Here is a 14,927-nt window from a genome sequence, read left to right as displayed (position 1 = left end):
TTTTGACACCATCGACCATAACATCCTTCTGGACCGTCTAGAGGGCTTGGGAGCTGGGGGCACTGTCATACAGTGGTTCCGCTCCTTCCTCCTGGGCTGTGTTCAGAAAGTGGTGGTGGGGGATGAGTGTTCAGACCCCTGGGCTCTTACTTGTGGGGTGCCTCAGGGTTCTGTCCTCTCCCCCATGCTTTTTAACATCTACATGCAGCCGCTGGGAGAGATCATCAGGGGGTTTGGGCTGGGTGTTCATCAGTATGCGGATGATACCCAGCTCTACCTCTCTTTCAAATCAGAACCAGTGAAGGCGGTGAAGGTCCTGTGTGAGTGTCTGGAGGCGGTTGGAGGTTGGATGCCAGCTAACAGATTGAGGTTGAATCCTGACAAGACAGAAGTACTGTTTGTGGGGGACAGGAGGCAGGCAGGTGTGGAGGACTCCCTGGTCCTGAATGGGGTAACTGTGCCCCTGAAGGACCAGGTGCACAGCCTGGGAGTCATTTTGGACTCACAGCTGTCCATGGAGGTGCAGGTCAATTCTGTATCCAGGGCAGCTGTTTATCAGCTCCATCTGGTACGCAGGCTGAAACCCTACCTGCCCGCGGACTGTCTTGCCAGAGTGGTGCATGCTCTAGTTATCTCTCGCTTGGACTACTGCAATGCACTCTTATGTGGGGCTACCTTTGAAGGTGACCCGGAAACGACAATTAATCCAAAATGCGGCAGCTAGACTGGTGACTGGGAGCAGCCGCCGAGAGAGACCACATAACACCTGCATTGAAAGACCTGCATTGGCTCCCAGTATGTTTCCGAGCACAATTCAAAGTGTTGGTGCTGACCTTTAAAGCCCTAAACGGCCTCGGTCCAGTATACCTGAAGGAGCGTCTCCACCTCCATCGCTCTGCCCAGACACTGAGATTCAGTGCCGAGGGCCTTCTGGCGGTTCCCTCGCTGCGAGAAGCCAAGTTACAGGGAACCAGGCAGAGGACCTTCTCGGTAGTGGCACCCGCCCTGTGGAACGCCCTCCCACCAGATGTCAAAAAGAAAAACAACTACCAGACTTTTAGAGGACATCTGAAGGCAGCCCTGTTTAGGGAAGCTTTTAATCTTTAAGAAATTAGTGTATTTTAATATTTCTGTTGGAAGCCACCCAGAGTGGCTGGGGAAACCCAGGGGTATAAATAATAAATTATTATTATTATGCCTGCAAAATGTTTCCATTGTTTGGGAGATAAAACAGGTGGGTCCTTAACAGATTTTCTGGATTACAACACCCATCATCCCTGACCGTTGGATATGCTGGTCGGGGCTGATGGGAATTTGAGTCTATCAGCACCTGGTGAGCCACGGCCTCCCCATCTGTGAGACAAAGTATTATCAATCTGTTCTTAATGGCACAAGGACACTGGCCAGTTTAAATTTTGCCGCTTTCTGCCTGGACACTGCTTCTGACCACAAGGTACATTCACAGGATTAAACAGCAGTTTTCCACTATTGGCCCTTGTGAGGGCTGATAAAGCAAGCTGCTGTTTATCTGACATTTTTTAAATCTAAACTGGAAAAGTCAATGCTTGTCAAAACCTTCAAACTCACCTCTTGTGGTTTATGGGTGATGATCAACTGAGGATTATAAACATGGGTGAGTACCAGATTGGTGCTTTAAAACCACAGCTATTCTGATAGATACAATTTATCACACACAACGCTTTCCTTCTCTTAACTCACATAACCAACTTTCTCTAATTTTCTGCCTAGGAAGCTCCTTAAGAGATCACAAATGGGTCATTGGCAACAAATGTTTGTTTATAGGTTTCCCTCCTGGAAATAATAAAAATGGGTTAAGTGTGTGGGGAACGAGATGCGGGCTAGCTTTTTAAGGACAATCATGGTACAAAAAAAACATGCATGCATGAAAATAGTAACAGCTATCTCAAGGATATCTCTGCCTGTTCAATTCTTGTTGTTGTTGTTGTTTAGTCGTTTAGTCGTGTCCGACTCTTCGTGACCCCATGGACCATAGCACGCCAGGCACTCCTGTCTTGCACTGCCTCCCACAGTTTGGTCAAACTCATGTTCGTAGCTTCGAGAACACTGTCCAACCATCTTGTCTTCTGTCGTCCCCTTCTCCTTGTGCCCTCCATCTTTCCCAGCATCAAGGTCTTTTCCAAGGATTCTTCTCTTCTCATGAGGTGGCCAAAGTATTGGAGTCTCAGCTTCACGATCTGTCCTTCCAGGGAGCACTCAGGGCTGATTTCCTTAAGAATGGATAGGTTTGATCTTCTTGCAGTCCATGGGACTCTCAAGAGTCTCCTCCAGCACCATAATTCAAAAGCATCAATTCTTCGGCGATCAGCCTTCTTTATGGTCCAGCTCTCACTTCCATATATCACTACTGGGAAAACCATAGCTTTAACTATACGGACCTTTGTCGGCAAGGTGATGTCTCTGCTTTTTAAGATGCTGTCTAGGTTTGTCATTGCTTTTCTCCCAAGAAGCAGGCGTCTTTTAATTTCGTGACTGCTGTCACCATCTGCAGTGATCAAGGAGCCCAAGAAAGTAAAATCTCTCACTGCCTCCATTTCTTCCCCTTCTATTTGCCAGGAGGTGATGGGACCAGTGGCCATGATCTTGGTTTTTTTGATGTTGAGCTTCAGACCATATTTTGCGCTCTCCTCTTTCACCCTCATTAAAAGGTTCTTTAATTCCTCCTCACTTTCTGCCATCAAGGTTGTGTCATCTGCATATCTGAGGTTGTTGATATTTCTTCCGGCAATCTTAATTCCGGCTTGGGATTCATCTAGTCCAGCCTTTCGCATGATGAATTCTGCATATAAGTTAAATAAGCAGGGAGACAATATACAACCTTGTCGTACTCCTTTCCCAATTTTGAACCAATCAGTTGTTCCATATCCAGTTCTAACTGTAGCTTCTTGTCCCACATAGAGATTTCTCAGGAGACAGATGAGGTGATCAGGCACTCCCATTTCTTTAAGAACTTGCCATAGTTTGCTGTGGTCGACACAGTCAAAGGCTTTTGCATAGTCAATGAAGCAGAAGTAGACGTTTTTCTGGAACTCTCTAGCTTTCTCCATAATCCAGCGCATGTTTGCTATTTGGTCTCTGGTTCCTCTGCCCTTTCGAAATCCAGCTTGCACTTCTGGGAGTTCTCGATCCACATACTGCCTAAGCCTGCCTTGTAGAATTTTAAGCATAACCTTGCTAGCGTGTGAAATGAGCGCAATTGTGCGGTAGTTGGAGCATTCTTTGGCACTGCCCTTCTTTGGAATTGGGATGTAGACTGATCTTCTCCAATCCTCTGGCCATTGCTGAGTTTTCTGGCCATTGCTGAGTTCAATTCTAACAGCTGTAATTGTTTAAAGTGGTATTAGAGCACTTTAAAAATATGGGGCGAATGTGGCCATTGTCCCCATGGGAGGCCTAGGTGCTCCTTGGCTTGCTTTCAGACAGACATGGACACTGTTTTATTTCAGCAAGCTTTTTATACACTGCCATCTTTGTTCCACACCCTTACTACTTTTTTTAGTCTTTAAAAAAATATTGTAGTTTGTGAAGGGTACTAAGAGTTGGTAGGAGACGTCTGTTCCCCTCACAGAACTACAGTTCCCTGAGTGGTTTAACAATCCCTCTTCCCAGGGAACTCTGGGAATTGTAACTTTGTGAAGGGAACAACTCTCAGCACCTTTAACAAACCACAGTTCCTTGGATTATTAGAAGAAAGCCATGTCTGTTTTAAGTTGCATGCTGCTGCTTTAAATATATACCGGTAGTGCAGCCCCACTGAGTCCAGTGGACTTTATTCCCAGGGTATAACCAGTGCTGACTGGAGCTGATGGGAATTATAGTCCTGATCATCTGGAGGGCACCAGGTTGCAGAAGGCTGGTGTACTGGCTGGAGCTGATTTCCCTGGTATTTGGGGTGCGGTCTCCTTGCCACCGCTGCAGTTCTCAGAAGCTGAATGTTGCATCGCTTTCTGCCTGGGTTTCCTTATCTGCTAGAATAACAGGAAACAGGTTTCAGGCGCTGGCATTGCCTTGATCAGGGCCTGTCATTCTTTATTGCTTGCCTGCCAACCTCAAGGCCCAGAACATCAGCTGCTGGGGGCCAGCTGGGGAGAGGCAGTCAGTCAGTTGTAAAACCTCCCAGGACATAGATGCCGATTAGATAGCAGTGAAAAATAACCTTTTATGAGGATGGGCACATTACATATGTAGCAAACTTCTGTGGCACCATGCTACTGTGGTATCTTTCTTGTTGTGATCTAAAACAGAAGGAAGGTACCTCAGGACTGAGAACAAAATGAGGCCCTTGGGCTTCCTGTGGACTCTACCGAGGCCTCATCCTTTACAGGCCCTGCTCCCCCACTGCCTGAATGTGTTCTTGAACTCCGAAAAAGTTCTCTTTCTTCTCTGGATGAAGGACAGAGAGGAGGTGTGGGGGTGTAGCCACAAGCTACTGCACATAGGTGGGAAATGTACCTCTGTTGCTTCACCAGCCTTTGTCTCCTAGTCTGTTTTGGGGTGGCTGTCCACATTTTGAAGTGCAGTCGTACCCTGGAAGTCGAACAGAATCCGTTCTGGAAGTTCGTTCAACTTCCAAAACATTTGGAAACCAAAGCGCGGCTTCTGATTAGCTGCAGGAAGCTCCTGCAGCCAATCGGAAGCTGCAGAAGCCCCGTCAGAAGTTCGACTTCCAAAAATAGTTCACGAACTGGAACAGTCACTTTTGGGTTTGCGGTGTTCAGGAGCCAAAACGTTTGAGAACTAAGCTGCTTGAAAACCAAGGTACAACTGTTCTTGACATAACATTGATGTCACACCTGAGGCTCTCCAGTTGTTGCTGTTGTTGTTGTAATTATTATTTATTAAATCTGTTGGTCCCCTTTTTGACCAAGGTAATGCAAAGGGACTTGTAATCTATAAACAAACACAAACATTAAAACCAGCACAGAATAGAAACAAGGAAAACGGCCAAAGGCAATCCTGTTTTTAAAAGGCAGGATTGAAACATTTTACCCACTCAAGGAGGCCACAGATAGTTAAGAGCCAAAGGCCTAGCAAAACAGACATGCCTTGGCCTGGTGCCTAAAGCTTTGTAATGATGGCGTCCAGCGAGCTTCCCTGGGGAGAACATTCTACAAGTGGGGAGCCTGGTGATAGATGTAAGAGTCTAACAGCATCTGAAGAGCATCAGGTTCCCCATCCCCAATCTAAAGAGACCCAATCTGGGAAGACCATTAGGCTGTATCCAAGTAAGTTTTGCACAGAGTTTTCCCATTAAAAGTAATGTACCCAAACTTAGTCGTGTTCATTAATTTAAATGGGTTAGCATTGGAAACAACCCATTGGCCCAGATTCAGTGTTCTCTGACTGCCAGTGTAAGGGCTGTTGCACTAGCATAATGTCAAAAGCAAAGTTCAAAAGTTTGTGATACCTTCAGTGCGAGTAAACAGCACTTCCTCTATTTGGTCCAGAAAGGAAGAAAAGCATGTCAAGATGCATGTGAATACAGGGAGAGCAATTTTCTCATGCAAGGCGGAAGAGAGCTTTGTTTGAAGGAAAAGGGTGTAGCTCAGTGGTAGAGCAGCTGCTTTGCATGCAGAAGATCACAAGTTCAATCCCGGGTTTCTTCAGGTAGGGCTGGAAATGTCCCCCTGCCTGAAACCACAGAGAGCTGCTGCTAGCCTGTGGAGACCATACTGAGCAAGATGGATCATTGGGTCTGCCTTGGTATAATGAGTCTTCCTATGTTGGTAAGGTATCAACTGTGTCAACTAACGTAACAAAGTGCCCTGTAGACCTTCAGTTTTGTTGAGAACTTCTCTGACCCCGTATCATATACTCTTCTCATTTGCTCTTTTAGGGTCAGGATGCAACAGAAACTCCCAAAAGCACGACTACTCATTCTCCGGTACATGGCAGAGCCATGTCCCTCAATGGCCCAGCTTGCTTTCTGCTACCACTCCTGATGGTTGTGATTCATCTCCTCCGAGTATACTGAGCCTGGAGAGTCACTGCTATGAGGGTATTCCTTGGAGGGCGAATTCATCTCTTATCTGCCTTTAGGGAAACCTTCCCTCCACTGATGATCCAGCCAGCACCTATGCTCTAGCTACAACCAACCCACAATTTTGGGCCATGCACCAATATTCATGGTCCAAAGGCTTTTGGCTTCATCTTCACCACAATGGATGCTTTATTTGCAGAATGAAAGGCAAACCAGAAGGACTTCTTGAACTTAATCCAGATGTGTGGGCTCATGCTCAGATGGTCTTCGCAGCAGGCGATGCACACAGGTCTAGAATGCATCTTCATAAAGACATATCGGTTCCCTGAGATAGGCAACCCAAGTGTCAGCTACTCATGTCTACTAATTAACAAGAGGCACAAATCCACTGGGATGTTTTCTCCGGCAGGCCCTCCAGGAAGAAACAGGAGTTGTGCATAAGCACTGCAAGGCTCCTGTTTCTTTCTGTCAGGAGACCGTCCTGAGGCATTGTGGCTCAGATCTGCCTCCTAGTCTGCCACCCTCAATCCTAAATCTGTCATCCAAGGTCCCAGAAGATGACCATCCACCTCTTGTTTCTGTAAGCCTTTCAGTTAATGCCGTGGTTTCCTGTGTGAAGCAACCCACCCTCCCACCCAACTTCAGGAATCATTTGAGGTCACATCCAAGTCTTCAGGAGGTCGCCTCTTGATTAGCAGCAAATTCGGTTGTGGAATGTCAACCCTTTGAAGTGGCAAACCTCAAGAAGTCGGCTGAAGATGGTCCAGCAAGATAAAACCATGCAAGATAAAAAAGCAGTGTTTGCAAATGTTCTGCCTTTGTTTTCTGTAATCCCCCAAGCAGGGTGGGTCAATGAATGAAATAAAAGCTTCTTGGCTGGAAAGCCTGCCTTTGTTGTAGTCTAGAGTGTTCCTATGCAGGGCTGTAGCCAGCCAGCCAGCCATGTCCCATTTCAGAATATCCCATTCTATTTCATTTTCATTCTGGTTTTCCTCCTCATTCCTATAACCCAAAAAAAAAGCGGCATTTCAGCATTTCTTCCTCACTGAGTGAGTATGCTCAGTCCTCACTGAGGTGTTTAAAGGTCTGCTCTCCACCCCACACTTTTAGCCCCCCCCCTTTTGTGCTTTTGTGCTCTGCCCAAGTACAGTATGTTTGCTGACTCCTTTCTCCTGTAGTGGGAAACTTGGTGTCTACTATTGAAAATGATGTCACTGTTATTATACATTAGCAGCCTTGTACCTGGCATTGCTCAGGAATTCTAAGAAACCAAAAAGTCAATGCTGGTTTGAAATCAGTGATTTAAATCAATGCAGTTTGGAAAGGCTCGGTCCACCATCTTGATTAAAAACATGGCGACCAATTGTATCTGAACATAGACAAAAATCTGCTCCTTGACCTCAGGAGCCAATGAGCAAAATTTGGTTACAATATCTTAAGAAGCATCCACCTGCATAGACAAGCAATTTTCCAAAATTAATACAGTGGTACCTCCGGTTACTAACGTAATCCATTCTGGAGGTCTGTTTTTAAGCCGAAACCGCTCGTAACATGAGGCGGACTTTCGCTAATGGTGCTGCCGGCGCACAATTTCTGCTCGCATCCTGGGGCAAAGGTCACAACTAGGGGCATCGACTTCCAGGCTAGCGGAGCTCGTTACCCGAAGCATTCGACAGTACGTAACATGAGGTTCCACTATACGTAACATGAGGTTCCACTATAGTGGACTATATTACAGTCAAACCTCGGTTTGTGACCGCCTTCGTTTGCGACCGCTTCGGTTTCCGACCACCGCGGACCCGGAAGTGTTTACATCCGGGTTCTGTGGCGCTCAGATGTGCAGAAGTCACCTGCGCAGCTCGCGCATGTGCAGAAGCGATCTGCGCAGTGCGTGCGTGCACAGAGGTGCTCTATCGGCGCTTCACACACGCACAGAAGCGTGCCTCGGGGGGAACCAATTGTGGTCATAAACAGAGGTATGACTGTATATAGGAATGACTTATCCGGCATACGTTTGTCTAATCCAGGCATCCCCAAACTGCAGCCCTCCAGATGTTTTGACCTACCGGTACAACTCCCATGATCCCTAGCTAACAGGACCAGTGGTTGGGGAAGATGGGAATTGTAGTCCAAAACATCTGGAGGGCCGAAGTTTGGGGATGCCTGGTCTAATCCCTGTTGAAAGCTATCTTTTAAAGTGCCTTTTTTGGTGCCAAAGGAGGCTTCTCAATGCAAATAGTAGTTGTGTGGGTGCATGCCACATGAACACTATTTTCCGCAGGACAAGACTATCACTAGCGTGATGGCTACTCACTGGAAGCAATGATGTTTCTGAATGCCAGTTGCAGGAAGCCACAAGAGAGAGCGCTATTGTACTCAGATCCTGCTTGCATCTGGCTGGCCACTGTGAGAACAGAATTCTGGACTGCATGGCCCATTGGCCTCATTCAGCTGGCTCTTCTTACATTCTCATATGTGACAGGGATTGTTTTTTCCCCTGACCTTCAGCAGTAGCTTGGCTTACAAGGTAACAGTAGGCAATCAACTCCATGCCATGAAAAACAAAAACAGAACTGATTTCGGCAGATCAGGTCGAAGCAGAACAAATAGGTTCCCAAATGGCAGTGGCCGAGGGGTTTTACTTTGGGGTGGGGATCAGAGCAGCTGGCTCCTGTTCAACAGAGGCTTAATATGCAAATTAACTTTAACTTTACCTGATATACAAATGCTAAAAGTTGAAGGTTTTTAAAAATGTCATTGGCAAACGGAGCTAAATATGATAACCTGCTAGATGGCGCAGATTAAATTGCTGTTTCAATAGATTGGTTCAAAAGTTCACATCCCTAGTCACAAAAAGCAGGCCAGGCCTTTTTGCCTGATGGGAGTTGTAGTCCAAAACATTGGTAGAGCACCATGCTAACGAGAGCCGATGTAGTGTATTAGGGCAATGAGGCCTGAGCATTAGGGTTCCCTTTTAGCATCTGCTGTCTCAAATTAATGTTTCTGCCCCTTTGAGCAAAATGCTACAGCAGTAATTTTGCATTTAGCTGAAAAACTGTAAAAGGGCATTCCCCCCTAAAGTACAACTAACATTTGCTTTATTACACCTGAACAAAATCTTTTATTTTTCTGCTTAAAACAGGATACTCATATATCCCACCCACCTTGCTTTTATATATATATAGACACCAATGTTTCATTTCCCTTCTAAACATGTGAAAGCCACAGTCTGCAGCCTTAGATCGCATGCAGATAAGTGTGGGTTTCCTGTTGTAACCGAGGTAAGTCAACATCTTTCTGAACAGGTTCGCATCTTTGTTTCAGAAAGTGCAAATCTGGTAAGATTTGGCCTTGAATGCGGACCAAATCAAATATCTTGTCCGAAGATACCTGTGACACTTCCAGGCAAAGCTTTGCATAAAAGCTATGCTGCGGGAAACCAGTTTCACTATTAGTAGCCAAGGTGACACAAGACCCTCTTTCACATTCTCTTTAGCAAACTAACTTCTGGGCTAGGCCACCCATCAGGAAGCATGCCCTTTATTGGCTGAGTTCTCTTCCTGGGAGGGACAACACAGTCCAGGAGGGAGAAAGGTTCTATTCCACATCCCAAACTGTTCCTAATGATATAGGAGATTTGACCTTCCCAAGGCACTGGAAGCACATCAATATTTTAAATGTTCTGCACTTGACTCCTGTTGGGCATAACAGGCTCTGGGGCCCAGTCACACTTTGTTGTGGCTCAAGTTCAGTCCTGACCGTCTGCCAAAGAGCCCCCCCCCCTACATGCTGGGCTTTCTTCCCCTACCTGAGTGGTGGGAAGGGACTTGCTCCTTTGCCTTCCTTTCTCGACTGGGAACCAAAGCAGTGGTTCAAACCCACGGAGAAGCTGCACCCAGAATTAACCACATGCAAAACTATTCCAAAGAAAGCTAGACAAATAAATGGCCCTGCCTGCATCCAAGAAAATGGGCTGGCTTCACACGTAAAAACAAAACTTCCAGGAGAGACAATTTGTTATGCCAAGACCCTGCTATTTCCACTATGCCCTCCAGCTGCACATTGGTTAAATAATTGATCTTGTTAAACTCCTAATGCAGGCACCCCCAAACTGCGGCCCTCCAGATGTTTTGGCCTACAACTCCCATGATCCCTAGCTGACAGGACCAGTGGTTGGGGAAGATGGGAATTGTAGTCCAAAACATCTGGAGGGCCGAAGTTTGGGGATGCCTGTCCTAATGCAAGACTGCACCATACTTTTAGCAACTGCCTGTGCATGCATTTATATTCAGAATGTGTACATCCATGCAAGGAACCACTGCTAGCTCTGACTCTCCTGAGTTTTGTAAGTTGTACATATAGTGAAAAATGTAAGCACCTTTATTTGATATCTACTGTACATGCAAAATGGCTTCCTGACGAAACCCTGCTCCTTCACACAAAAAGACTGAGGAAGAACTCATGTGCTATGCGCTGTTGAAGCAAACAGAACCCTCTAGTGGTAGAAATGAGAAATAGCAGCAACAATTTCTCACTGCAAATTGATGTCTTTCCCATAGCCCCAAAAGCTGGGGCTATGAAAAGTGAGGCAAGAACCAGCACATGGAAGAAGCTTTTCCTGGTTTAACAACCATCAGTGCAACATGTGTCAGTGATGAATAAATATGGGGGTTTGCCTCATAATGAGTCAGACTACTGATTCATGTAGCTCTGGATACGGAAGCGGATCCCAAAGGATTTAAGCATGGATCCCTTTAGGAGCAGAATTTACGCAGTGCAGAAGAACCTCACACATCAGGGACTGCTTCTCCCCATATGAACCGACTTGGACCTTGTGATCCTCATCTGAGGCTCTTCATCATCTGCCTCCTCTGTGAGAGGTTCAGGGGGCGGCAACAAAAGAACAGGCCGTTTCTGCAGTGGCTCCCCATTTGTGGAGTGCTCTCCCCAGGGAGGTTCACCTGGCACCTTCATTACATATCTTTACGTGCCAGGCAAAAACATTCCTCTTCTCCCAGGCCTTTGACTAATTAAACAATTTATGGCCTTTTAAATTGTGTGAGGGTTATTGTTTTTGTTTGTTACTATGTTATGTATTTTGTGTTTTTATATTGCAATCACCATGTAAACCTCTGGTGGGTGGTACAGAAAATTAAGAAATAATAATAATCCACCAGCACTGCAGAGAAGCTTGAGAATGGCATAGGTTGAGGTTGATCTGACAAATTTCCATTCCACCTTTAGTTGCAGACATGGGATGGCGTGTCTCATGTCTGTTTACATTCCAGCACTGTTTGCTGGCGTAAGCGGAACCTACGCTGGGTTCTTTTGCTTTTGCCTCTCTCTCAGGAGAGACGGCAAGGAGAGAGATGACATGTTTCTTTGTTTCTGATTTATTATAATAAATCCGTAGTTCCTAGTATGTCTCCTCAAGCTTCAAGCTTCTTTTGTTGCGCAGTTTTGCTCTGCTAAGTAAAGTAGGCCCATGTCCACAGACTTGGGTCACTGATTTATGTCGCACCAGAGGTCGAGGGATCTTCGCAGTGCTGGCTGGAAGGAGATGATCCAGCTGGGGGCTAGCCAGCTGGCCATTCGACCCCCGAATGCCGACAGGGTGGTTACCCTGTGGCTCTCCAGATGCTGTTGCTTCTAACTCCCTCAGCCCCAGCGAACATGATCAGTTGTGAGGGGTGGTGGGAACTGTAATACAACAACATATCAAAGGCCACAGGCCAGCCATTCCTGCACTGTGCCAGCAGCAGCATAATTAATATCCTGCCTTTTTCACCGTCTGGGACTCAAGGCAGCTTACAAAAATTAAAACAACACAGATAAATTAGGAGCAGTGTCCAGGAATTGCTTTTAAAAAGCTTATTTTTTGAAAGAGAGATCTAAAAAGCTCAACAACTTTGGCAAAAAAGGTTTAAAAGTAATTAAACTATAATTGAATTAAAACAATATAAAAACAACTCTATTAAAACGCAGATAGTGAAAACAGCACAGCTTTGTAGATTTGCAAAAGCCTAATGTTCACCAGTAAAATAAAAAAAATTCCTTCAGTAGCACCTTAAAGACCAACTAAGTTTTTATTTTGGTATGAGCTTTTCGTGTGCATGCACCCTTCTTCAGATACAGTGAAATTATTTTACTTCGACCCAGACCAACACGGCTACCTACCTGTAACCAGAACTAATGTTCACCATTTAGAATAATAGAATCATAGAGTTGGAAGAGACCACAAGGGCCATCCAGTCCAATCCCCTGCCAAACAGGAAACACCATCAAAGCATTCCTGACAGATGGCTTAAAGACCTCCAAAGGAGGAGACTCCACCACACTCCTTGGCAGCAAGTTCCACTGTCGAACAGCTCTTACTGTCACTTACTGTTACTTACTTACTCTTACTTATAATATGGGGTTTGCAGTCACATTTGTGTGATACTATTCCTGCTTTTCTGTTGTTTATGATCCCAGCTAGCCAATTGTTGTTGTTGTTGCTGCATGCATTTATCTCCACCACCCAAAACACTTGTGGGCAAGATCCCTACATGTTATGCCTGTGGTTGTAGCCAGTGTCCCCATGAACATGTCCTAATGGCAAAAAGTGGAGCCAGCACACTAGCCAGAGAGATGGATTTATAAAATGCATTGTATCATACACAGGTACATAAATAGAGTTTACAACGTAGCCCAGGTCCCCTTAGGAAGAAGAGCACAGGGGAAAAGGAACGGGCTGCATGCAAGGACGAAAAGTTCATTCATGCTGTATGTGTGTGTTCGTTTTAGATATTCATATATAAGCCTAAACCAGCAGGGCTGGGGACACCTGTGAGGCTTTGGCAACTTGTTTTCCTGTGCTCGCACAGGTGAGCTGCTTGACTTTGTCCATTCATGAATGATCCGCGTATCAGAACTCGCCAATAATCTCCATCTTGCTGGGTCAGCTCCAAGTTGTTGGAAAAGAACCAGCTTTTGCCTCCTTCCCTCTACAGAGTCCCTCGAGGGGACCAATCTCTGTGCTCCACAGAAACATTTTTCTCTTTCTGGGCTGCAATCTGTGGGGAATCTTTGGTTGCATCTACTAACCAAATGCAGAACCCAGTCATTTATCTATTTCAGCAGCTAATCCCCAAAGATGCAGCTTGGTCACAAAAGGACAATCGTCTGTGACTTGCAGGCTGAATTCTAGTTCTGCATGTGACATGGCTCTCCAATTCCTGCGTTCTTCAAAGCACCCGGACGTCCCAGATCTGTGTAGGCCTTTCCTCCGAAGAATCCCAGAGGATGGCATGGTCCCGGTCATAGGTTCGGCCTCCTACATGGAGAAAAGGAAGAAGAAAATGGGCACAACTCCTCAGAAAGCCATTTCACCCAATCAATGTTGTTTGTATGCTGCCCTAAGAAGGATTTGTATCCTGAAAAGCAGGATGTGAATAATTATGATAGATAGGTAGGTAGGTAGGTAGGTAGGTGATATATAGATGTCCCCTTCACTGTTGCTGGACTAGGCCAGGGTATGCTGTGCATAAAGATAGATAAACTTTATTTCGGCCATAGGCCCATAATGCACTGCAACCAAGGATAAAACAGTATAAAACCGGCATACATAAAAACAGTCAGACAAAATAAAGACATAGAAGAATCAGAACAATCAGACAAAATTAGTCCCTCATACAAGGGACTTATGTACAACATTTTTAAACGTTTCAAGTAGTTTTGTGGGGCTTTTAGCTATGGTTAAAATGTAACTGCATTGCAGGCCTTCATTTTTCATTACTCAGATCAGAAGGTTACTCAAATGATGTAGCTTGATGTCAGTAGTCGTAAAGTAAGTTATGCTGTTTTTTGTAAGAAAGAACTGAAATCAAATATCTTGCTACAAGTAATGTTTTGGTCGAATCATCGTCTTGCAGCAGGTATGTTAATTGGAGCTGTGCATAAACATTCCAAGTGACTTTTATCACCAGATCTCCACCTTGATATCAGCTCAGAGAACAGAAAGCAAATTCCATTAGGTTAGGCTGAAGGAACTGGATTGTAAGCATTACATCTAGTAAAGATAATGCATGAGAAGTGCTTTTGATGTTTGAGTGCGCTATACACATGTTAAGATTAAGACATATTTACTGTCTTTAATTAGGTTTTGTAATTTTGAATTATGCGGAATGCTTTATCTGAGTGGATGTAGTAACCGAGTAATTTCGTTGTTCACGCAAGGGGACAATGACAATAAAGATATCTTATCTTAAATAGTGGTGCGGAAAAATTGAACAGGAATTTGCAGGAATGGTGGGTGACATGGGGAAAAGGTGAAAGGAAACTGAGATTAAAGCATTTCTGGCTATATTTCATCCCTTCTACAGCCACATTACTTGCTTCCTGGCCTCAGTAACTCCCTCATGAACCTAAATCTGAATCACCACCACCACCACCACCACCACAACAACAACAGCCAATGCCTTACCTTTCACATCCAGGACCTTGTTTTCAAACATCTGGCTGCAGATTCTCCCAAAAGAATCAATTTGCCAGGTCTGCCGGGGCAGTCGGCTCTCAGACCACAACACCACCTTGGATCCCTTCGCAGCTGGACCAATCACCTGCAGGCTCATGTTGGGCGCAACCTGAAAGTCAAGAGAGGCCAATTCAGTGTTGTATGAAAGTGCGGTGCATACAGACAGTGAACATCTGAAGCTGAAGTTGACTTTTACTGAGTCAAGCCATTGGTCTATCCTGCCCAGTACTCAGACTCGCAGTGGCCTTTTGAGATCTTTCTCATTACCTGATACCCAATAGCCTATTATCTGGAGATACCTGGGCTTGAACCTGGGACTTTCTGTATACAAGACATGAGCCATGGTACCAAAATACAGACTTTTCTTCTACACCAGCCCAGCATCTACCCTTG

The 14,927-nt window shown here is 45.3% G+C and overlaps 1 protein-coding gene across 1 annotated transcript in view; it reads right to left on the bottom strand.

Moving 5' to 3' along the window:
• Positions 1 to 12,642: 12,642 nt before the first annotated feature.
• Positions 12,643 to 14,927, bottom strand: part of CRYBG2 (crystallin beta-gamma domain containing 2) — a 62,944-nt gene continuing 60,659 nt past the window's right edge. The window contains exons 21-22 of the mRNA XM_035116928.2: positions 14,484 to 14,643; positions 12,643 to 13,334 (exon numbers count right to left, since the gene is read on the bottom strand). Of these exons, the coding sequence (XP_034972819.2) occupies positions 13,246 to 13,334; positions 14,484 to 14,643 (249 nt within the window). The 3' untranslated portion in view covers positions 12,643 to 13,245. The remainder of the gene's footprint in view (positions 13,335 to 14,483; positions 14,644 to 14,927) is intronic.

This window comes from Zootoca vivipara, chromosome 6 (assembly GCF_963506605.1).
Source record: "Zootoca vivipara chromosome 6, rZooViv1.1, whole genome shotgun sequence".
Taxonomy (NCBI): Eukaryota; Metazoa; Chordata; class Lepidosauria; order Squamata; family Lacertidae; genus Zootoca; species Zootoca vivipara.
Note: the sequence above shows the minus strand (reverse complement) of the source record. Positions and strands in the feature narration are given on the sequence as shown.